Source organism: Mercenaria mercenaria, chromosome 7, assembly GCF_021730395.1.
Source record: "Mercenaria mercenaria strain notata chromosome 7, MADL_Memer_1, whole genome shotgun sequence".
In the NCBI taxonomy this organism is placed as follows: domain Eukaryota; kingdom Metazoa; phylum Mollusca; class Bivalvia; order Venerida; family Veneridae; genus Mercenaria; species Mercenaria mercenaria.
Genome location: NC_069367.1, coordinates 51,703,380 through 51,729,724, shown reverse-complemented (window position 1 = coordinate 51,729,724; position 26,345 = coordinate 51,703,380). Strand labels below are relative to the sequence as shown.

The 26,345-nt window shown below is 33.2% G+C and overlaps 1 protein-coding gene across 6 annotated transcripts in view; it reads left to right on the top strand.

Annotated features, from left to right (window-relative positions):
- Positions 1 to 888: 888 nt before the first annotated feature.
- The window catches only part of LOC123554167 (cAMP-dependent protein kinase catalytic subunit PRKX-like), a 49,153-nt gene continuing 23,696 nt past the window's right edge, over positions 889 to 26,345 (top strand). Inside the window, exons 1-6 of one of the 6 annotated variants that reach the window (XM_045344111.2) lie at positions 889 to 1,248; positions 9,694 to 9,862; positions 10,690 to 10,953; positions 15,374 to 15,493; positions 19,224 to 19,343; positions 23,746 to 23,841. In XM_045344111.2, coding sequence (XP_045200046.2) covers positions 1,131 to 1,248; positions 9,694 to 9,862; positions 10,690 to 10,953; positions 15,374 to 15,493; positions 19,224 to 19,343; positions 23,746 to 23,841 — 887 coding nt within the window. In that variant the 5' untranslated portion in view covers positions 889 to 1,130. The remainder of the gene's footprint in view (positions 1,249 to 9,693; positions 9,863 to 10,689; positions 10,954 to 15,373; positions 15,494 to 19,223; positions 19,344 to 23,745; positions 23,842 to 26,345) is intronic. The other 5 variants (XM_045344112.2, XM_045344114.2, XM_045344116.2 and 2 more) reach the window with 5 other exon arrangements.

Sequence of the window (26,345 nt, the reverse complement as noted above, 5' to 3'; positions counted from 1 at the left end):
AGATTTGAAATACTAGCAATCTTCATATTTTTGTATCCAAATATCTTTTTTCAATGAATAACCGTTTTAAATGACATATAATTTTAAAAGCGGCGTAGTGATTTTCACAACCTTTAGAAAAACAGTGTAAGTTAAGCGTTCATAATTAATCCATTTTATTTCGAAATAACAATTAAAAGTAATCAATAAATTGCTTGTTTTATAACCTTTCCATTGATCAAAAAATTATTTATGTAATTTGTGTTTTAAGAAAGTTTAGACCGTTAGAAAAACATCACTGTTTACAAAAAACATGGACGGTCGGCTTCTGCCCACCCGATCACTGTCTTATCAGTTCTAAAAATAGAATTTGTATACAAACACGATCTCTCGGCATACAGACACTTAATAGAAAAATGGCGCGAAAAAAATGGTAGTCGCATAATGGCGGACACAAATAGTCCTTAGTTTTTTTTGCTCTGTAGAGCTATTTTCCTTATTTTCTTTGCATTTATTTTGCTAAAATCACATGACAGATGTATGCTTGACATGTAGGTAGCATTTTCATAATGAAATAACAACATGACAAAATTTTTCATGGAAACTTAGATCAAACACCACCAGTATAATTTGGGGTCTCATTTTTTAGCTGATTTTGCAGTTTGTGTGTTTGACTGAAATTATTTTTCTTGCATCAAACATGACCCCCACTTTTCTTTTGATTTTTAGTTAGCACTGACAATATTCTTGAAGAAAATATAAGTTACAGAAATTTAGAATGGGTCCTGATGTGTGCTGCGGTCATCGGAAATAGGTCAGTTTTATATAGAATAAAGAACAACAACTATTTAGTGTGTTATAACCTATTAGGGCCTCACTTAATTGATTTTCTAAGGGCAGTAACTCTTAGAGGCGTTTGGTGCAGGTAATTGACAGTAGTTTGTGTAATACCTGTCAAAGTGGTTCCAAAGATTGTTGGCTTCGCATTAGATGGCACGTTAACCAGCTCTGTCGTAACAATGGAATAATACGGTTGTGGATTAATGAAGTCATGAAGGTGTTGCAGACTTTGAAGTGAAAATTTGGATTTTAAAAGGAGTCGTTTATAAATTTCTTGCAGCCAGAGGGAGGATAGTTCAGTGTAGTTTGTCATGGCATCTGCAAAAGTTGCTAAAGTTAAGAAACAGTCGAACCCTGTAGGCAAAAAAGGGTCAGAAAATACGGAAGAAGGAAAAAAACTTTCAGATTATGAAATTTTATCAACAATTGGTAAGAAGATGAAACAATATTGTATGCTTGTGTAAATTTCTATCAGTTAGTTATCTTTATTACTTGTATCATGGACTTTTTCATGCAAGGAAATCTTAGTTCCTGTTCATATATATTCATGATAATCTACAAGTACTCATACATGGTCATGGTACTAGACTAATAACTTAATTTATTGTTCAGGTGTGACCCATTTTATAGACTGATAGTGATACTTTTATAGTCAGATTTTTTTTTTGCCAAAATTTCAGAGCTGTTATTTTTATGCACAGAAATGTTCAGGCTCATAGGGGCTAACCTGACTGTTCGTTTAATCAGAGTTTTGTTTAAAACTTGCATAACATGTAAAACTTGTAAGACACCTATATAGGTCATCAGAAAATATACATTTGTTAAGTACTTGCAGTTCCTTTAGAAGTCATGACTTACTTCTTTCATAGTGACCATTTACAAAAGTGAACGTCGGTAGAGGTAGGAACAGATATTTACTTCTTAATATATGAACAGATTTTTTAAGCATTGAATCTTCAGTGTTACAGACATAAAGTTAACTATATCCCAAGAATTCTGATGTGTTTTGTAAACATTTTTGCATAACCAGGATTATCATTTCTTTCATTTTTATTGTGCTAACCAGTGTTTAACATAGGTGTATACTGGTACTGATGATAAACCCGAACAGAAAATGAGGTTTTTTACCTGTAACTTTTTTATTTCTGCAATTTGTAATCAATGGTTGGTATCAAAATAAAGCTTAACATCTGCTGAAAACTTAACATAATTCAAATTTATATTCAGTTAGCAAACTCACACGAAGTGAGGCCCTGAAAGGGGTTAGTAAAATGGGGACTTACGCAGGTTGACTGATGATAAATTCGACCACTTTGTCATTTACAAAATTTTCTTCGTAGTATTATATTGAAACCTTCCCCAAAAAGCTGCAACAGTCATTCCTGTTCAAGTAATGAAAAGTAACCCAATGTCAGGCCTTCATGTGGCGACAGTGAGCATGCTCAAAAAAACACCCTCTTCCCCAGTAATTTTGGATAAATATTTTTTATACAAATAAATGTTAGTCATTTATTTATACAAAATATTTATCAATTTTGTGTTGTAAGTGGAAACTATTAGATTGTGTGTTCAATTTTATAAATAACCGATTGCACTCGAATATTTCCAAGGTGGTCGACTTTATCATCTGTCCGGGTTTATCATCAGTACCAGTACATAAAAGACAGTATTAGGTATGTCTCACAGTATATGTAATCAGTTATATTGATAAGTTTTTGACAAGCTTTCAGATATTTAGTCCTGAAGGAAACCTAAAAATGCCAACAATAGCTAAGTTGAAAACAGTAGTAACAGTTTAAATAATATTTTTCACACTCTGCACATGTGGTATAAATACAGTAATAGACTAAATAGTTATGATTATTTTTATAGTTTATTTCAGTCCACCTGCTTAGCTCAGATCTACGGATTGTTGGGTCATGAGTTCGATCCCTGGGCGAAGCATATATGTTCTCTGTGGTCTTTTGTTAAAAATTAAAAGACACTGTGTCTGAAATCATTCATCCTGCACCTCTGATTCATGAGAGAAAGTCGGCATTTACTTGGGGAGATGGTGCAGAATCCAGGTACACTGGTTACATTAACTGCACGCCATTACATAGCTGAAATGCTGATGAAAAACTGATTTAAACCCAAAACGAACAAACAAACATAGTTTATTTGTACAAAATTTGAGGAAAACTTAAATAAAGTTGCTATATTGTTTTGAATCACCTGTTGGTAGAACTCAAAACATAGCAGTTTTTTGCTGCTAGTATATAGTTTGAAGATAATAATGATTGGATAATATTTTTGGCAATTCAGGGGGTAAGACATGTAAAGTATCTGTCAGTATTACTGCATGACTTCTAACTAGGGGTCTAGGACTGGCCAAATGTTAGTTATCGAAGGGACAGTGGAGAAACCTATCTAAACTCAGTTTTTGATCCTCAGTTAGAAGACTTAATTGTATTGGTCTGTATTCAGGGTTTTCAGAGTTCACATGCAGGGGTCACCTCGCTACAAGTGTGCACATGGATTTCTTCGTTTAAATTACGTTACAGGTGTGGAAAGGATATGAACCTGTAGGTTCGGTCTTGGTTACATTTTGGATTGTGCATTATTGATAATTCTTCATTCGATTTGCTAGCCTATTTAAGACATGGTGCCCAAACCCCTCTCATCAGTTTATTTCATGTTTAGGTCAGTTTTGGTGTATTTTGAGTTACTATTTTCCCCCCTTTTTGGACTTGACTGTTTGCATACAAATTGCTCCCTCCAAAGTCATTGTAGATATTGAATTGAAACTATTGTGAAACTCGTCCCGGAGCATGTCCCATGACTGTTAGTTGTGTTTTGGCAAAGTTACTTGGAAAATACAGGTTTAAGTTCAAAAGAGTGTTAAAAATGAAAAAGCCGGTTATCAGTTGTTTATTGGTAATACTTGATAATGATTGAATTCCAGTTAAAAATGTTATAGATGAATGTTTTCAAGGTCGGATCATAACTGGAGAATTCTTTTTAGACAAGATATTTTACCATACCAAATTTAATGTTTGGTTGCGGGTTTATCCCGCAAACAAAGTTAAGTGTATTTCTGACAATCATGTAGCATCTTTATTTGATTCCAAATCACAACTAAAGGAATTTGTACACAAAGTAGTCCCATTCATGAATAATGCGGATGAATTATCAATGATCAAGCATTTCTTAATTCATCCTCTATCCATTCACACTGGCCATTTAGATTATATAAGATTCGTCAATGATTAGGTATTCCAGCCCATGGTTACATCACTGACTTCCAGCTGTTCATGTAAGGTCAGGCAGAGTTTATCTTAGATCAAGGCATATTAGTATTTGTTTCTTATAGATCTCTACATGTATATTTATAGATTGGCATTTAAAATGAAAATAAACCTAGCAAAACCCGCAACCACCAGACATCTCAAGGCTTTGATTCTAGATATAAGCAAGTGCTGGTATCATGAACTTCTCAGCCTGTAAGAAAACTGTTTGCAAACACAGAGTAACAACATTGCTGAAATATTTCTTCTTTGTTTTATTCCATCTATCTAAACATCTGTCGATAATTAATACACAGACACTGTTTGTTTGTACACAAAGGTTATAAAAAATCTGTCTGTACTAACTATAACAGCATTCAAACAGCATTAGGTAAAAATGAAACACTGTTCTTCTTTGTTCTGTAGCATAAAGAAGCTTTTTGGCTGTTTTTTAACTATCATTTTATAATTAATACAATCTTTGAATTATGATGTAGTGCCAATTGTTTATTACTCATCTTCCATGCTGACTATAATATAGTCTACTGAGAAATCATTGATATTTGCAGAGGACTATTTGTCATGGTTTTAGTGATGGCTTGACTGCCAATCCATAAAATTAAATCTCAAACAAGTCTTTATTGAAATTCCCATAAAATATTATATTATCTTTAGATTTTGATATATCCACAAATTCATTTTGCTGTTTAGGCAAAATATAGGTAGCCTTAAATACCTAGTTACTTACTGTTACTTAGTCAAATCTAGCTATATAAAGAATATGTCTGGAATTCTATTTTTCTTTCTTTTTGCTAATGTGGAGTCAATTTTTATCCCTTTCTTATGATTGAAATTATATCTGGCATTGGGTAGGACATGTCAGTTTTTTACCTATGAAAAAATATATGCACTCGGAATAAACACAGCTCACGCAGGGGTATGTATTTGGAGTTTTCTAACCTCATGAAATCATTCTTAAGGCCCTTTTGATGTTGTCTAAAACTGTTCATATATATGCCTCAGGTGTCAGATGTTTCTGTGTTTTAAGAGCTACTGAGCTAGACATTCAAACCATATTTTTGTAACCATAAGCATTAAAGGGCCATAAGCCGCGAAAGAAGAAGCTAATCTGAAAGAAAAATCCACATATAATTATAAAATTTTTTTTCAGAATCCATGGTTCACTTCCTAAAGATCTGTCAAGTGAAAAAAAAACTGATTAACTATATAGGTCAACTATATTGGTGAATGAATCTGTATAACATGGCAAGCTACATTTAGAATGTTAAAAAATGAAAAAAGAAAGTATGTCATCGAAGATCGATAGGGTATTACAGATTATAATTATACATTTATGGTTGCTTAGATTTTACTTTTTAGTTAAGTAAAATATCTTTATATGAAGTAAATTAGCCAAACAATTTCCAGCCAGTTTCATTCAAAGTGTTACTGTGACCCATTTTAAATCCTTAAACCTCTTTGTATAATTTGTTTAATACCTCCTTACAGTCACCTGAAATTTTAAGTTTTTTTATGCCACTTGACGAAAGGAGATTCAAATGAATTAAATGTTATAGTCATTAAAGGGTCATAACGCCTTTGTTAAAAATCTGGCAGCCACATGTTTTTTGTATTTTCTGAAATATTTTTATTTTTGTATAAAATTCCATTCTCAGTAGTTCTTTTCTTATATATTTGCCAGGTTTTAATAATTGATTAACAGAGTACAAAGTATTATTGAATCCATTGTTTTTATTATCTCCCTTTATGGATCTGACTGTATTGAAAGTAGTGTTTTTCTAACTATTAAATTATGTATATTCTCTATTTGGACAGCTGTTTTATTTGTTAAAAGCCATTAAGTTATGGAACTTGTTGTTGGTATAAAAAAACAATAGCTTTAATATGAGTACCAACATGTACTGAAGGGGAATATAATAATTGAGTATGCAACAAGATTTATTTTACATACATATTTAATAATAGGACAATTTCATAACTTTGAAATCTTATTTACATACATAGAATTAGCATTGACTGTACCATATATCAGTTTGGTTAAAAATGTTTCAGTTAAAAATAAGCTTGTTTCTGTCCTCAGATCTATATAAGAGCTGTATACATTGGACTCAAGAAAAAGTGAGACCAGTTTCCCCAAAATAGTTAATAAATTAATAGATAAGTTCCAGATTCATCCAAAAAAAAGTCAGATATAATATTTTTCCTAGACATGATTATTTGTAATTGAACCTCAAAATTGCAAACTATTTTGTACAGCAAACAAACGGTTAACTCTGCATGGGTTTCTCTGGTTGTGTTTGCTAGTTCATGTAAATGACATACAATGTTCTTCTACCAATAATCACCCTGATGCCACAGGTTTTTCTGACAGATGAAAAACTAATTGCTGGCAAGCTTATTAATAGGTTTAGTAAGCGGATGAAAGCTGTTCATTTGTGCATTATTACAAGATAAAAGAAAACAGTTGATTCAAATAACTTAATTTTGAAAATACCATTTGTGTTTTCATGTCAAGGTTGTTCATATTCTACTGATCTTGTATAATTTTTGAGTGCATTCTTTAAATTTAATTTGTATTTACATTAAAAATTGATCTGTAAATATTATGCAGTTTCTGGCCTACAAATGGTAGATAATGTGTCTGAGCATTTTGGTCCAAAATTCTTGCTTAGATTCAACTTTATGATACTGGTGTTTAATTTTCTCAGAGGTATTTAAAAGCCTCTTTAATATCCTTTAAAATTAAGATATTTACACTGAATTCAGTTTTCTCAAAGAAATTTGAATAGCACTTTATTATATTTCATGAATTTGATTCGGTGTTTAATATAGGGCTGAACCATTTGTATATTATGTTTGTATTTCATAACATTATAGTGGATTATAGTGGATAATAGAGATTTCAATAGCAAAATATATTTACAAAGAAAAGTGATTGAAAACATTTAAAAGGAGATTAAAGTTCATTCTTTTTTTTTTAAATTATCCATTTGAGTTTTTTATTTAAATCAAGGAATTACGTAATGGTATATCATATTGCTAGACAAAATACCAACTTAAGCGGCCAGCAACCGTCACCGTAGGTTACATTATGTTGATAGAAAAATGTGGTACCAAAGAATTACACTCAGTTATAAGGATGTTTTAGCTGATATTTGTGACATTTTTTAAAGAGACAGACAGGAAAAAAATCTTCCGTAGAATATCAGAAATCTTCACATTTAAAGCATTTAAGCCTAATTTCCTTATATGGTACTCAACACAATGTCATATAATATGAGTATCTGCTAATGAACTTTATGAAAAAACTTATACAACAACTTATTAATTAGAATGGATCTTATAAAGAGAAGAACTCCCTGTTCAGTTATTAATATTACATATTGGTGTTTAAAATTACCGTTAACAGCTTTTGCTATTTTTGTCCGTATTTGAAGCCATATATTAATGGAACTATAAATATTACAGGAAGCATGTTTAATGTATGACATGTTCAAAGAGAAAGATTAAGTTAGTGGGAGAGACTCAGTTGTCAATACTACATTTATTTTTTGACATTCGGGAAGTTGTAATTTCAGTACTAAAATCTTTAGGGGCATGAAATAGCAAAATAATAGCAGATCTGGTAAAATTAAGGTACTTATATCCCTACGGTATCGGGTAAATTAATAGAGTGTTTGGCTTTACGCCCCCACTTCAAAGAAAAGGGAGGGTATTTTCCTTTACTTGCTTTATGTAAATAACTTGCACATCTCAGATTCTTATTAAAAGTAAAGAAAAACAAAAAACATGCTCTCAATGTAATCCTGTTTCTTTAATTTAATCATTATTGGCCCTGAAAAAGGACTATCATTGTCAGTTTGATAATAAAATAAGATAATTATGTCTATTTAAGAAATAAATGCTGCAAATTAAGTACCTGTATATTGAAAAATATATATTTAATTTAGTATAAATTAACTGCAAAATGTTGTTTCTCAGTTTTTGAAATGTCAGTTGTTTTTGCAAGACGTCCTTTTAAAAGTATTTATCTGGGGAGGACATGTATGTTTAACTTATACAAAGTTGAAATTTTTTGACTTATGTTTGAGAGAGGAGATTCTGAAAATGAATGAAAATGTTATATGAGGAGTGTGACTCATGTAGAGAATAATGTATACAGGTGAGAGATACTCCTAACTACTGTAGAGATGTTTGCTGCTGATTGTACCAAATCTGATTTTCCTCTAACTGTTTCTGGTGATATTAGGCCAGTCCAAATAAATCATAGACTGATTCCCTTTCTGCACCTATTACCTCAGTCATAGTTGGGTTCCAAAGTCTTTGCAAATAAATGTTGGAGTGATGCCCTTTTCTCTCTCATAGACTTGTTTAATATGTCACACTTCTGATTTGCTTTCTGCTGTAATTTCATATAGACTCACAGGTTCCAGTTGTCCTCTCTCATAGGCTGTGTCTCTCCAGATAAATTTTGAACTTGTAGACTTATTCCAAAGTATATCTCTGTTAAAATAAAGTTGTTCTTTTTTCTGTATAAAGAAATAGAAAATGTGCAAAAATACAGTCATTATTATCAGTCAAGTGGCTAGTCAAGTTTCTGTGGAAAAAAATAGCCCAGCCTAAATGCTGATCAGCTGATTGAGATATATTTAGATATTGGCGGCAGTGTGTCAGTATGTGTGATCTGATAATTACAAACAGCCGCAGGAAGCTTGCTATTGTTGGGTAGGCAAAGATCTATTTTTGTATGTTTTACAATATTGCTATGCACTCGGAATGACTTGTTGCATTTGTAGGTTTTTTACTGCCATCTGACATACAGTCTTTTTTCCCCGTATTTTTGGAGGATTGTCAGAAGTCTTACTACTGCTTCCAAAGTGACAGCTTAGCATCACATTTTGTCTGAAAACTCCTGTGAATTATCACAAAAACATGCAAAGGAAATGTGAAACTGTTTTTCTTAGTCCAGCATACAGCACAGTTTGTTTTCTCATAACACTTTATGTATTACGTGCTGCACTAGACTGAAAAAAGTTCCATCAGTATAAGCCGAGGGGGATGTAATGAATTTTTACTAAGTTCTACATTCGCACAATATGTCATATACACAAGAAAATTTATTACTTCTGTATAAGAAAAAGAAAGGAAAAGTATTTTAAAGTTATAAGTACAGAAAAGTAGGTTAAGTTAAGTTAAGTTAGTATGGAAGTAAGTTAGTAAGTATTTGATAATCAGATGTTCTTATTATTTGTTATGTGATATTTTCGTCAACAATGAAATATATGATGTTCATAAAGTGAGCCACCCTGATTAGTCAAATGATTAATGCTGAAAGAAATTCTAAATTAAGTGTGGATTGTAGTTCAGTGCATCCTCTGTAAATTGGAACCACCTGATTGAATTTGTTATATAAAAGTTGTTCCTAGAAAGAGGTTTATTTACTGAGAAAATTGTCATTTTTATTTGAATTGGTAGGAAGGTACTTTCTATCCAGATGTGTTGTTAACAGAACTATTTCTTTTCCATACATTGCCTGCCAAACCACATGTAGATGGAAAGGATGTACTAAATGTTTGTAACATTTCAGGTACTGGTACATTTGGAAGAGTGGTGTTAGTACGAAACAGGGAGACAAGGAACTACTTTGCGCTCAAGGTTATGGCAATAACAGATGTGATACGGCTGCGGCAAGTGGAACATGTAACAAATGAAAAAGAAATCCTCTCATCAATAACTCATCCATTCATTGTAAACATGTACGTATTGTTTTGTTAAGTTGGATTATAAGGGAGAGAGCATGAATCGAACCTACCTAGACATGGGTTTATATTAAATGAATAAAATACTGCATTGACTTCTGTGATATCAAAATAATTTTCTGGCTGCCAACTGATTCCTTTGATTTATAAATAAAATCAGAAAATTCCATGGGAGATCCAGTGGTCTAGTGGTAACATGCCTACCAGTCCAGAGGTCTGGTGCAAGGCACTGGAAATTTTCTTGAGTGGCTTCCATCCAGCTAAGATATCATTACTATGTCACGGCTATACACTCTACATGCTAAAGAACCAGGACATCCAGTCATCAAGAGCTAAACTAAGTAAGAACATGCCATCTCTCTCTGTTGTAGGGACTTTGTCTCCTTCTATCCCTCTGGTCAGATGGTGCTCTATTTTCACACTTTTGAATGGCTGCATTTTGCCTGTATATAATAATGTGTGTATATTGTAAAGGGTGCTGTATAAATATGGAATAAATATAATACATATATTTCCTATATCATCTTTACATTGCTTGCATGAAATGTTCTTGTTCAGTTTGCTTGCTCATCAGTTAGAAACCATCATTACTTAAAAAAGAAATAAGATGCTCTTTGTAGTTGATAAAAGACAGTAACTGTTGTTCTTTTCCATCAACAAAATTCCGATTTCTACATCGGAATTCCTTAAAGTTTTGCAAAAAAAGAAGGAAAATTTCTAAATTTCACTGTAATTTTAAACAAAGGCTGTTGATAGCCTATTTCTTTATTTCCTGAACAATATTGGTACATAATGTAACATACATTTGTTTTGTTATTTTCTAGGTTTTGGGCGAATCATGACGATACATTCCTGTACATGTTAATGGAGTACGTCCCGGGTGGTGAAGTGTTCTCATATCTGCGCAATTATGGACGCTTTAGTAATTCCATGGCAAACTTTTACGCCAGTGAAATAGTGTCAGCTTTAGAATATTTGCATTCTCGCTCAATAGTGTACAGAGATTTAAAACCTGAAAATTTATTGTTAGATCGGGATGGACATTTGAAAATAACAGACTTCGGATTTGCAAAGAAGTTGTTAGACAGGTAAGGTACAGGACAAGAAATTGCTGTGAAATCATCTAATTTTGTTGGCATCAAATTCCGTGGGTTTGGCAAAAAGCGACTGTTTCATGGGGTTAATTTTGAGATTATCTCTTACAGATGAAAATTAGTACGAAATTTATTTTATGGTTTTAATTCATTTTTTTGGTGGACTTTGTCTCAAGCATGAAACCCATAAAGAGTAGACCGCCGTGAATATTTACAGTTACGTTATTAGCATTGTAAGGGAAATATGCACGAGTTCTGTAGCAGAAATATTGCACCAATTAGGAGTGCAATATTCACCTGCTAAAGAATCAGTGCATATTTCCCGATGCAAAGATAATAACCTTTTTATTACATACGTATCTTAACCTTTAAATGTAATGTAAGTATTATGAATTTGTTCAATAGCCTTAATAAGATTGACAGTACTGAACTAAATAAAAGAATTTATGAAACGACACACATTAAATTACGTCACACACCCAATATGAAGATCAGGCGTCAGTGTATGGAAAAATATTGCTGTTTCCAGTACCATTGTAACTTAATTGGGAATAGAAATGAGTATGTACCGGTAATAAGAATATATGAGCCATGCCATGAGAAAACCAACATAGTGCACTTGCGACCAGCATGGATCCAGACCAGCCTACGCATCCAACAGTTTCTCTAATTGCAATAAGCTTTGAAAGTGAACAGCATTGATCCTGACCAGATTGCGCAGGCTGGTCTGGATCCATGCTAGTCGCAAATGCACTATGTTGGTTTTCACATGTTGTGGCTCATATTTCAATCAGAAGCTGTCATTGTTTTCAATTACGTGTACACTTCTGAATACTGCAAACCAGTTTTTTTCGCGCCATTTTATGTTTGTGTTTTGCCAATCTTGGACTGATTCCCGGATATTATTTTTACATTTTTGTAAAAAGTTAAGAAATAAGTTTTTGCCAATTAGTATCTTAAGAGTCTTCTAACTTTAAGTTATAAAGCACCTGTTAAAGTACTTATGTGCAAATTCGTATTTGCAGCCAAAGTGAAACTGGACGCGAACATTTTAGGTTTGTTATAAGGAAAAACTTATTTGCATATACTGATATTCGCAGAAAGGTGGCTTCTGGGAACATAAGCAGTAATATTAATTGGTTTACAGTAGTATGGTTACATTTATAAAATATGTATAGTCCTAATTCATCAAATGAATGAATTTTGACATGACAGGCAGATAATATTGAAAATTTTGATAAACGAGTTATGAACAATAATGGTATTTAAAATGTAAAACTGAAATGTTACTATTCTGTGACAGGGTGACCTATATATAAATCATCATGTAAGTTATCCTTTGTCTTAGACCTTTTGTTAAGGGTATACTGAACTAAACAATAAAATGTCAGGTTGTCCAAAAACTAAACAATTTAATAATTGCTTAAAATAGGAATGGATCCATTAAGACTTTGTGTGAAATATCAGTGTAGAATATCTGATTGAAATATAAATGACCAATTTTCGATTGTTTAAAATTTGTTTTAGATCATTGTGACATGTTTTCATCTTAATCTTAAATATTCTGTAATTCAATGCACCTTGTATCATCAATAAAGACCTTATAAAAGAACATAAATCCACTACATGACTTTTCAATGAGTCACATATAATTTTATTGCGAACATTTTCACTGATAAATGTTTGTACATAGATTTTTTATGTAGAAAGTATTGCATTGTTATAAATAACTTATTAATTAATTTACAGTTTTAAGTGTATTAAGACAGATGATCTGAATTATTCTGTTGTGACAATCAAATGATTTTTCTGAGGTACTATAAAATTCAATTCTTTAGTATCTTAAGCATTTGAATTTACAAAATTTCACAAACAAAAGTTTGGGGGGTTTTTTTTTGTTGAAACCACACACTTTTGTACCCAGGAAATTTAATGATTTACAATGGCTAAATTATAAAGAGATCTTTGATTGGTTGATATTTTATTTTTCATGAAACAGGAAGTGTTCAATAAGCAGTAATAAATTCCTGCTATCCTGCTAAATACAAAATGATAATGTAGAATGTCCGCTTGAGTATAGAAAGTAAAGATTTAATGTTTGCATTATAACTTTTTAAAAGTGACTTTTCACCATGTATATTAAATAAAATGTTGTTATCATTTAGGCTCGTCTATTGAATTGAAAAAAGAAAACAAACCTACTAGGTAATGTCATTACTTGATGGCTTACATCGGTTAAGATTTTTGTTTTGGTCCACTTTTTTTTGTGAAAACTGCATGAGTTATAGCTCTGAAAGTTTGTACATTTTTACTCATCATCATAGGTGAGTAAGCTGGCCAAGAACCATAACTCACTCGCATTTTGTCAGAATTAAGGGTTTTTTTCTGTTAAAAATTTTATTTACTGAATCGCTTCACTTTTCTTTAATATTTTAAGAGCTATAGTTTTGAAATATTATATAAATATTTGTCATTAGTAGAGAGACAGAAGGCCAAGAGCCATAACTCTTTTCTAGCTTATTACTAAATGTCAAGCACCACAGGCAGTGTTCTAGTTTTACTTTTCCGATTACTATACCCGCCCGCTTAGCTCTGTAGGGAGAGCGTTGATCCCCAAGCGGGGCGTATGTTCTCTGTGACGATTTGATAAAAGACAATGTGTCTGACATCATTCGTCCTCCTCCTCTGATAATTCATGTGGGGATGTTGGCAGTTACTTGTAGAGAACAGGTTTGCACTGGTACAGAATCCAGGAACACTGGTTAGATTAACTGCCCGCCGTTACATGACTGAAATACTGTTGAAAAAAGGCGTTAAACCCAAAACAAACAAACAAACAAACTAACAGTGATCTTTAATCTCTTAATAACAGTACCAGAATTTCTGAAATATCCCATGTTTCATCATTTAACAGCTGACCAAAATGATAAATATTTATATTGATATTTCAGATCTATTAAATACCAATAATAGGGATTGGACACCCAGTATGGGAATTCAGAATATCACAATGAATAAAACCTATCTTTTACAAAGTCTTACACTACTTCATTGTTACGTATTTACTTATTTCAAAGTTCAAATACCCAACCCTTAAGTCTGTTTACTCATTGGCAGTTCCACAGAAATACATTGTGTATGAATACATTATATAAAGGTATATAGCAATTGTATTTTGATATGTTTAATGAATTACTGTGCTGTTTATGACAAAACAACATTCTGAAAGGAATCCAATAAGTTATTTCACAGCCAACAAGTAGCTTATTAAAAAAATCTGTTCACTTCAAACTACTTCATATATTTATACAGTGGAACTCCTGCAAACTGAACTTCAAAGAATTAGTTCAGCTATGAGGGGTTTTGGGTTTAGAGGAGTTTTTGTCAGTAGGAAGTTAAGTTTAATTCTTCAGTAGATAACATGATAAAACAGTGGATTTCTTTCATTTATTTATTCAGTTATGACAAATTATTTTTATGCCCCTGTTGTTGTTGTTTATCTCAGTGTCTGTCAGTTGGTTGATCTGTCATGGTTTTTGATCAATAACTTAAACTACAGTTAAACTTAAGGTCAAGATCAGTTTTAGTTGTCAGTAGATCAAAGGTCAAGGTCACAGTCACTGAAAACAGTCTCTGCTAAACTAAATTTACAATGCTTTGCCCTTCAGTCATCAAACTTTATATGATGATTGCCTGAGATCAAAAGATGGCCCCTAAAATTTTGAGGGTCAAAGGTCATGGCCGCAGTAGCCTCTAGACTGAAAACATTATCTGCTCAAAAATTAAAAGAATACTTTGGCTGTCAGTCTTTAAAGGATGGTTGCCTGTAGTCAGTGGATGACCCCTGTTGTTTTTGAAGTCTTTTGATCAAGGCTCAATGTCATAATATACAAGGTTACATTTTCACTTGCATCTGACTGGCCAGGATTGAGGATATTTGTGTTTTACAAACAGTTTTGTTTTAATTTTACATTGCATTATATAGAAATGATTTGGAAAATCTTTTCAGTTCCGGAAGTAGAGGGGTTTTGATATTCAGGAAGATATTTTTAATTGAAAAAAGAATAACATTTGGGAACATGAGATTGTTCAATTTGGAGCAACTACACACTGAGGACAAAGTCATAAACTCATTTAACTGTAATGGTTGAATATATGCATACAGTTTAACCTGCCTGAGTGGTCACTTCTATTAAGCATTAGTCTTAAGCAGCAAGTCAACTTACATGTACTTCCAAAATCTATTCTAATTTCAACCTCTCTTAAGCAGCCACCTGCCTTTAGCAGCCATATAAATGCTGCTCCCTTGGTTGGCTGCTTAACACAGGTTTGACTGTATATAAATATTTTTTTTATTAAATGTCTTTCGGTAAAGAAATAACTTTTTATACTGAAAATGAATTATGTTTCTTAGAACTTGGACATTATGTGGAACACCGGAGTATTTAGCGCCTGAAATTATACAAAGTAAAGGTTATAACAAAGCTGTCGACTGGTGGGCTCTTGGAATTCTATTATATGAAATGATAGTTGGGTAAGAAAATGCAACCAGTCTAACTTTTGAAAAAATGTGTGATTACCAGTCTGGGCATGGGTAAAGCTTATTGTGACTTTTGAAATGATATTGTAACTAAAATTTGTCACCCCTGCTTATAGATGTAGAAATGGAAATGTCTGAAAATTGAGTGGTTGTGATTTCATACTTATTTGTGTACATGTATATATAATAAATCTCTAGAAATTTTAAAGTGCATGCAAAATATTTGACATGATAATAGATCTAATTGAGTTGCAGATGTTACGCATACATTTTGTAAATCTGCACAGTAATATTTTATGAGTATTATTCTGAATAAAGACTGAAATCCTGCTCCAACATGTATCTATACGAAGTATGAAATTGCAACATTTCTTATGTCTTTGAAAAAAAAAATGTTGTGAAAACATATCAGGATTGAGCTTTTTTTGCCTGTTAGACTGTTAAATTAGGTGTTTTGCAGGAACAATAGCTGGAGCGCTGCCATCTGTTGACTGTTGTCTGATGTTTGGTGTATACTAATCAAACGTTTATTGATGCCACAACTATAAACATCATTTTATGTCTGTTAGTTTAGTAAGCAGAGATAGAGATTCCTGTGAACAGACAAAATACAGGAACAAAAAACGTAATGCTGGGAAAAGGACCAAAGAAATACTAATTGTAGATGTATTAAGTGCTAATAAAGAGTATCAAAAAATGCCCTTGAACTATCTTCTATAAACAGCTGCATTAAAAAATTGTAAAATGATATCAGGGGGAGAAAATTGTTGTTGTAAATGGCATTCAGATAAGACTGGAGAACTGGTACCAATCTAAAATTGATAGTTGTAGAATAGATAATGGAAGATAATCCGAATTATTTCTTCATAACAATCTCTATTGGACTCATCAGAGTATAGTTGTCTAATATATAGGTATTAACCCTTAGCCTGCTTGGCAAGTGATATTCTGCCTTTGCGACCAGTGCAGACCAAGATAAGCCTGCATATCTGTGCAGGCTGATCACAGTCTGCACTGTTCGCTGTTCAGTTAGTCAATTTTCCTTGAAGACCCCTTCAAATGATAAATGGTATTGTCTAAATCGAAGAATGGACCAGTCTATTTTTGAAATTCAGCAGGCTAAAGGATATAATATGGTGATTTCTTTGCAATATATTATAGATGTTGCCATTGGTCTATATTTCCAAAACATGTGTTTGAAACAATTTAGTTACTGATACAATATCTGGACTGATAATTTAATAAGAGAAGTGCCAAAGGTCAATGGAAAATTGGTATTTTCAGAAATATATCGGTGCCAAAACAAATAAAAAGAGTGGATCGAGAGTGCCAGATGCATCAGTTATGTATAAGTTTTAATAAGCCAAACACCAGAGGTGGCAAGTTTTTAGCAAATTGCATTAAATATTTAGAAGGCTGTGATGGGTTGATGTTGGTGATGGTTCAGTTTCAAAAAGATCATATAAAATTGACTTTGCAGTCAGATGCCATTGGTATAACTTAATTAAAGCACATTCCTTCCCATTTCCTCAGATTTAAAAAATAACACTAAAATGCTGTTAGCAGATATCTCAGATATACCTAGCGTGCTGCCAGCTAGCAAGTATAATTGGTCTACTGCAGGAGACTCAGCCTAGTGGAGGTTACTTAAAGTTTTGGCTGTTTTTGACAAGTAACTGTCTAATGAAGAAGCAACCACAATCACAGGTTTTACTGATGTACTATCTTTATATTAAACTATTATTTGAGCATTTAGCAAATCATTTTGGCATATTTGAAACATATTCTATCTTCTTTAACTGTTAAAGGAAGACCGGTTATTAGTTGGAAGTTTAACATTGGTGAACTGGACTTGGTGCTAGGAAAAATCGATACATAAAACTGAGCAGAAACAATCACCCATTGAGTTATGGTGTTGTTTTAACAACCCAGAACTATTAAAATTAACTGTCTGGTAAGCTACTTGATGGATAAATTCTTTTTTGCTGCAGGTAATAAAAGCACTGGGGTCTGTTTTTCACAAAAGTTTATAAGTCTCATCCTAGTTCATAAGTTTTCTCTGAAATGTGGATGTTTTGCTAGGCTTAATGAATTATGCACAGGGAGTGTAGGAGGGAATTATGGAGTGGGAAGTGTATTAAAGAGGGAATAATGGAGGGTAGGAGGGAATTATGGAGTGGGAAGTGTATTAAAGGGGGAATTATGGAGTGGGAAATGTATTAAAGAGGGAATTATGGAGGGTAGGAGGGAAAATTAAATAATAGTATTGTTCAAATTGCATAAAATAGGGGGTTTACTGTATATCCTAATAATAATACTTAAGAACTTAGTACTGGTTTCCATAACTTGCTGGAAAAATTATATACCGGTACTCATATGCTCTGTAGCATTATGCGAGTTTGATAATTGTAATCTTTTCTTAACTATAATAACGTGTTTCATAATCAGCTCCCCTTTGATTGGTTGGAAACTGATACTTTTCTATCAATTTCCAACATTCTGATGCAAATGTTCTCTTTGTAACATTTAAAGAGTATGTTAATCAAAGGCACCAGAATAGCAATCATTTGTCCTGATAACCTTACTCATAATGGCATTTTTATACAAATTTTTTATGTGTTGCTAACACACTGAAAATGTAATTATGTATATAACCATTGTTGATATTGTACTTTTATATGCCGTTAATGTTACAAGTATCATACAGTGTAACCTCAGGTAACACATGCGTGTCTGTCCCACTGGATGAAATTGTCAGAATATCAACTGCTCTATAACAACCATAATTTTTATTGTGTTGGACTGTACAATGCTACCCAACCATATGTAAAGGACAGACAGAAGGGTATAGTATATAAACATACCTATTCTGTAAGTGGTTTTCTTCTAACTGAAATATGAGCCGCGCCATGAGAAAACCAACATAGTGGGTTTGCGACCAGCATGGATCCAGACCAGCCTGCGCATCCGCACAGTCTGGTCAGGATCCATGCTGTTCGCTTTCAAAGCCTATTGGAATTAGAGAAGCTGTTAGCGAACAGCATGGATCCTGACCAGACTGCGCAGATGCGCAGGCTGGTCTGGATCCATGCTGGTCGCAAACCCACTATGTTGGTTTTCTCATGGCGCGGCTGAGACATATGTACTTAATCAGTACTTCTTGGCACGTTTTTGTTAAAATGTAGAGTCAAAATCCTAGGAAGTTGAACTTAGGGTCACAAAGCTCCAAATTCTTGTTTTAACTGGGCAAAGCTCTTGAGGCTGTTTGAATGTAAAGTTCAGGCTCTAAGGCTGTAAGATTTGTGTACCAGTCTCATAGTACTGAAATGTCATTGGTCAATTTTGAAACAGTTCTCAAAAAGAGCCAATCAGGGGCAAGAGGTTTTGGACTGATCTCCAATAAGTTTTTAACCTTGGATTATCCATATGGTGTGTGGAGTGAGTGTTATAGTTACGATGCCATTATTTAAGATTAAAGAGAAAGGCTTGTATTCAAACAATATAGTAAAGACAGCAAGAAAAGTTATGGCAAGGTATCTTTTATTTGATTCTGTATATTTGTATTTAAAATAAATCAGAAAGGCATTATAATGCAAAGTGTATCTTCTAGCTTAAATAATGGCATATATTTATGTATTGTGTGAGCTGTATTAATAATTAACATAATGCTGATTATATGTAGATTGTGCATTACATGTGTGTGCTATTTTATGTTGTTTGGCAGGACTTGGACACTTTGTGGTACGCCTGAATATCTTGCTCCAGAAATCATTCAGAGTAAAGGACACAGTAAAGCGGTAGACTGGTGGTCATTAGGCATACTCATTTTTGAAATGATTGTCGGGTAAGTGTTGTACATACAAGTACAATAGTTTGTTAGAATTTTGTCCTGTACTTGTCTACCATCTTTTTCTATTTTCATGTACCAGTATAAACTGACTTTCAAAGTCACATTTCTCTTACCTGCATAAACCAACGTTTCTCTTGTATATACCAACATATTTTACATTTCCCTGTATAAACCAACATTTTCCTTTCCCTGTATAGACCAACATGTTTTCCATTTACCTGTATAAACCAACATTTTCCATTTCCCTGTATAGACCAACAGTTTCCTTTCCCTGTATAGACAAACATTTTCCTTTTCCCTGTATAGACAAACATTTTCCTTTTACCTGTAAAGACAAACATTTTCCTTTTCCATGTATAGACCAACATTTTCCTTTTCCCTGTATAGACAAACACTTTCCTTTCCATGTATAGACAAGCATACTCCTTTTCCCTGTATATACCAACATTTTCCTTTTACCTGTATAAACCAACATTTTCCTTTCTGTGTATAGACAAACATTTCCCTTTTCCCTGTACATATAAACATTTTCCTTGTACCTGTATAGACCAACATTTTCCTTAACATTTTCCTTTTCCCTGTATAAACCAGCATTTTCCTTTTACCTGTATAAACCAACATTTTCCTTTTCCCCATATAGACCAACATTTTCCTTTTCCCTGTATAGACCAACATTTCCCTTTCCCAGTATAGACAAACATTTTCCCTTTCCCTGTATATACCAATATTTTCCTTTTACCTGTATAGACCAACATTTTCCTTTATCTTTATAGACCAACATTTTTCTCTTCCATGTATAGACCAACATTTTTCTCTTCCATGTATAGACCAACATTTTCCTTTACCTGTATAGACCAACATTTTCCTTTTACCTGTATAACCCAACTTGAATGTTGCTTTATAGTTTCCTTTTATCTATAAAGTGTGACATCCTGTGCATCACAATAAATTTTCAAATTACCTGCATAACTCAACACACTTTCCAATGTTTGTTTGATGCAACACACTTACCATACTCCTGTATAAAAAGACCTGTTTGGTGCAACACACTTTCCATTTTCCTGTATAAACTGCCTAGTTTGATGCAACACACTTTCCACCAACATGTTTGATGCATAATTTAGGTCACATTACAAATAGTCCCTGGTTTGTCCATATAAATGGACATGGGGTATAGGGGTTTGCTGATTGTGTTGCTTTTATTGAAATGTTGCCAGTGTGTTGTCAGCAAGCTGTGGTAGATATGACTGTTATAGTTGCCAGTGTTTGTCAGCAAGCTGTGGTAGATATGACTGTTGTAGTTGCCAGTGTGTTGTCAGCAAGCTGTGGTAGATATGACTGTTATAGTTGCTGCTGTGATTGATATGGATGTTGTATTTCCAAGTAAACTAAATGTCATCATTATATCAATTTATAATTATTGTCTTTGCAAATTTTAAGAATAGAATAACAATTTATTTATTTTCATGAATCTTTTATTAAATTCAAATGATGTTTGATTTTGAATTTTTAAATTCAAAATGTAATGCTTTGTTTCAATATTCACATGTTATATTAAATATAGTACATTATAACAGTGATATGATTACTTTTGTTATCCCCCGCCGATGAAATCGGGAGGGGGGTATTGAAATGGCGTTGTCCGTCCGTCAGTCCGTCCGTCAGTCCGTCAGTCCGTCCGTCCTTCCGTCCGCAGCCATTTCTCAGTAACTACTTGGTAGAATTTCATGAAACTTGAAATAAACATGAACCAACATACTGCGATGATGCCCGTCAAGTTTTTTTTTTGATTGGTCAATTTCCCTCAGAGTTATTGCCCTTGATTTAATAAAAAATGTCTGTCTGCAGCTATTTCTCAGTAACTAACAGGTAGAATTTCATCAAATTTGAAATAGACATGAACCAAGATACTGCGCTGATGCCCGTCAAGTTTTTTTTTTGATAGGTCAATTTCCCTCAGAGTTATTGCCCTTGATTTAATGAAAAATGTCCGTCTGCAGCCATTTCTCAGTAACTAGCAGGTAGAATTTCATCAAACTTGAAATAGACATGAACCAAGATACTGCGACGATGCCCTTCAAGTTTTTTTTTCGATTGGTCAATTTTTCCATTTAGTTATTGCCCTTTAATTGTTTAAAAATCCACAGATCTGTACATAACAAACCAACCAATTGGAAGAATTTCATTAAACTTCTTCCATTCATTTCCATGCACATTTATTATAAACATGTGATGTTGTGTACCTACACCTGGTCACCCCCTTCCCCTCACTCACCCCCCCCCCCCCATTTTTTTTTTTTTTTTTTTTTTTTTTTTTCATTTTTCGTTTTCTACCAATATTTATAATCAACATGTAAACTGTTGTATCCTCACCACCCACCCCCCCCCCCCCAAACAAACCATTCATTTTCTTTTAATTTGATTTGACTAATGAAATTATTTGCTTCTTGGTAACATTCTTAACCTTTTGCAGGATATATTTTTTTGCCGTTCCTCAACTCTGACCCTTTCGGCGGGGGATTCCAATTCATCGAATTTGCTTGTTTAATCTTGCTTCAAACTTTGTTTCAAACTCAACAAGCACAAGAATAGCAATGTACAGGCTTGATCCTGTTAGGATAGTTCAATAGCTAGAGCACAAGGCTAATAATGTACAGGTTTGATCCTATTAGGATAGTTCAATAGGTAGAGCGCTAGACTAATAATGTACAGGTTTGATCCTGTTAAGATAGTTCAATAGGTAGAGCGCAAGACTAATAATGTACAGGTTTGATCCTCTCCAGATAGTTCTATAGGTCACAAGACTAATACTGTTTGATCGTGTCCGGGGAGTTCAATAGGTAGAGCACATGACTAATAATATACAAGTTTGATCCTGTTAGCATAGTTCAGTAGGTAGAGCGCAAGAGTAATAATGTACAGGTTTGATCCTGTTAGGATAGTTCAATAGGTAGAGCGCAAGACTATTAATGTACAAGTTTGTTCCTGTCCAGATAGTTCAGTAGGTAGAGCACAAGACCAACAATGTATAGGTTTGATCCTGTTAGATTAGTTCAGTAGGTAGAGCACAAGACCAACAATATACAGGTTTGATCCTGTTAAGTTAGTTCAGTAGGTAGAGCACAATACCAACAATGTACAGGTTTGATCCTGTTAGGATAGTTCAATAGGGAGAGCATAAGACTAAAAATTTACAAGTTTGTTCCTGTCCAGATCAAAATTCAGTAGAGCAAAAGGTAAACAATTTATATGAATTAAGGGGTTGCAAATTCAAATCTAGGGCAAAACATAATTGAATCATGTTCTTCATGATGATTTGAGGTAAGACATTAAGACAGTGTGTCTCATGTTATTCAGCCATCACCGCTCACAGACATTTGGAGGTCAGCACCTCTCCCCTTCCCAGTCCACCCCTGCCAACTTTCAGCCAATATATTTTTGTTTTTTAAAACAAACTGAGGACATGTCTTGATCATACAACAACTTCTGTTACCATTTTAAAAAACTCCCATATTTTATCAATGCTCAGAAAAACTAAAGACAACTTACTCTGAGCGTTTTCAATACAAATAGCTTGTCCAAGGAATACGAGAATAAATCCCAGCTTAATGTTGCGCAGTCAAATTTACTAACACAGCTGGGACACAGACGATATCATCAGTGGTTATGATAAAAATGCTCGCCGTAAAAGTTAACTGCTGCGATAGCCGAGAGGGTACAGGCGCAATTCACGTATTCCTTGGACAAGCTATTTGTATTGAAAACGCTTGGAGTAAGTTGTCTTTAGTTTTTCTGAGCATTGATAGAATATGGGAGTTTTTTAAACATGTTGAAATGGTAATAGAAGTAACTGTTGTTGTATGATCGAGACATTTACTCAGTTTGTTTTAAAAGAAGAAAATATGTTGGCAGGGGCAGATTGGGAGGGAAAGGGGTGCTGACCCCCAAGTGTCTGTGTCATTACTGAATTATGGGATGTTTTGTGATGCCTAAGGAGAACCATATTAGTACTGGTACAAAACCTTGGAACACTGGTAAAGTTAACAGACTGAAATTTTGTGTCGGGGAAAAATGTTAAAACGAAAATCAAACAAAATATAGAGGTCTGACAAATGATCTGGAAGACAATATGGGGAAAAGTCAGTTTGTCCTTAATCTTGTTTGTACAAAATAACAGGATTGTAAACTCTCTGTATTTACCGGTATACACTGTTTCCCAGTATAATGCCAGACAAGCAAAAAAGCAGAGTAAATGGTTCCAGTTTTTGTGTAATTTGATTACCTGAGATATTGGCTTCTTAGTATAAATATGTCATCCTGGAACATTAAAATATTTACTGAAATAGTAATGCTAGATTTACTTATTATTGCATGGTTTTTTCTTGTTTCTCCGCAGGTTTCCACCATTTTTTGATGATCAGCCATTTGGCATTTACGAAAAAATTCTGTCAGGGAAAATTGACTGGCCAAGACATTTGGACCCAGTTGTAAAGTAAGTATGATAGGTCGCAAGTAGCAAGTAGTGTTTTTATGTGTTTATTTCATTAATTCATACAGAGGAAATGTGACCATAGGGTGCTTGTCTTGAGACAAGTTTACATTCAATTTGTAAGGATTTCGTTATTTGTTGGGATCAAGTAGCCAGTGGTCAATGGTATAAATTATAACTTGGTATGTGTGAAATCACGACCTATTTTGAGAGCCATTATATGTTATTGCAATCACTAGTGTTTTCCTGCTGTGTCCTCTGTCATTTCCGGGTGTGAACATACTGATTTTACAGGGAGGCTTGGTAATAATGTGGCACTTTGTATATTTATATGACAACTCTTGTCAGCTAGCAAAGTCTGAGATTTATTGGGCTTACAGAATTACCAGAATGATTGTGTTATATTCTTTCATCCTCCTCATAGGTTTAATTAATATGAGCAAGTAGGCAATAACACTACAGTTTAACCCCCTAAAAGCAACACTGTTCCTTTAAGGAGCACGTCACATTATGGCAACATATACAATTATTTCATATCAAAATATCTTGAAATTCAGAACTTGTTCTGCAGAATAGAATGGTTATTCACTGAATCCAAAACTGCTCACAATGTGTTTTCTGTAACTGATTCATGACTGGCAATTAATTATAAAAATTCTGTATAAACAATAAGCTAAATCTGACACATTGTTTTATTGGAATAGTATGTCTTATATTAGAGCATATATATAGCAAATATAACATATGTTGGTAATTGCTGTTTGTTTATTTTCATATTTTTGATATTTGACATAATTCAATCAACATAGTTTGCTTTGTTGATGCGAAGGCTGGGGTTATTTATTATTAGGAAGATTAGATAAAGATAATTTCATTATATTACAGCTGAGGAAAACATTTAAGAGGGAGACAAAATCTCCTTGTGACTATACATTGCATAAAGCTGTATTATATGACCTGTACCGTTATTAGTGTTTGGAATCAGACAACATTCCTGCATTGATTAATCAGTACAGTACAGTACAGTACAGTACAGTACAGTACAAAAAACGCCTGATTGTTGATTTAATCATAAGGAAAATCAGATGCTTCAATTATGGTTAAAACCAGAGAAAAAGCTGAACTTCTGTATTTGGACAATAACATAATGCAAGGTTTTGGCAATTTTTTTACAATTGCTGATTGTCATAATTTAGCCACATTAAAAATCATTTTGCATGCACATTAATATATAAAGTGGCCATTTTACCTATTTTAGCTTATTTTTTGGGACATTATTGAGATGTCAAATTTTGTCAGTGATGCAAAATTTTTTGGTGATCATGTCATATGGCCCATACCACTGGCCAATAATTTATGCTATATGACTGGTCTGTTTTAAACATATTTTACAGTCAGAAATATCTGGAAAATTTGTTTTTGATGCCAGGTAATAAAACACTGATTAAATTACTTGCTGTTCAATAATGTAAACTATTTGTCCTTGGTTTTAACTTGTGGCAAATAATTTTGACTCAATATCTAGAAATCTAGATCAGCAAGCCCTTCCTGTAAGTATACCAGGAAAGAATATATTTTTTGATACATTATGCATCATAAAATGTTTTTTTCTGTTTATGAGAAAATGTATACCTAAGTATGAAAGAGTTTTTGTGGGATTGTTTTATTAACAGGTAGTTACGTCAATCCCTAAGTGTATGTTACCGAAATGACTCGCAATCACAAGAATTTTGTACAGAGAAAAACAATGTTCTTAGTAATTAGTTGTTTTAATGCAATATTATTAGAAACGCAATGACGGCATATGCGTATTACATTAAGCAACAGTACTTAAAAGTTTTTTTCCGCATTAATCAGTCAGCGATGAATAACTCTTCAGATGTTAGTATCATCTATAGGAACGTTTAAAGCACATCGCATATAGCGATATCCCACCTAGGCCTGTTGTTTTCACTGCCTTAGTAATTAAATCTAAAAGGAAAAAAATCTGATTAGAAAAGCAGATTGTTTTGCATAATTTACAAAACATTGTTTGGAAAACGTGTAGGGTAAATTATTTTTCTGAGGATTTATTGTCAAAGAATTGAGGAGGTCATTAAGTAGTTAACAGCATACTGTTAACCTTTAATATTTCTGTGGGACTTTCTTATCTGAATTTCCTAGTTATGCCAATCCACAAGTTTAAATCCCAACACAAAAAAAATCCCCATTTCTTTTATCTTTAAGTTTGAAATCAATGAATTCACTGATCTCCACAAAGGCTTGAGTTTAACCAAAGACATGAAATTTCCATGTAATGATTTCAGAGTATACATCTAATTTTCAATTGGGTACAATTACTTTTTTTTATAAAAAAAGCATCATTTTTTTTATATACATCTGTGCTTCACTTTTATTAGGGATAAACCTCTTTCAAATCTGTATTAACTTTGATAATGATTGTGCTAAAACTTCAATATAGAAACACCAGCAATTAAATATTTGCTGTACATTTATTGGAATTCTTC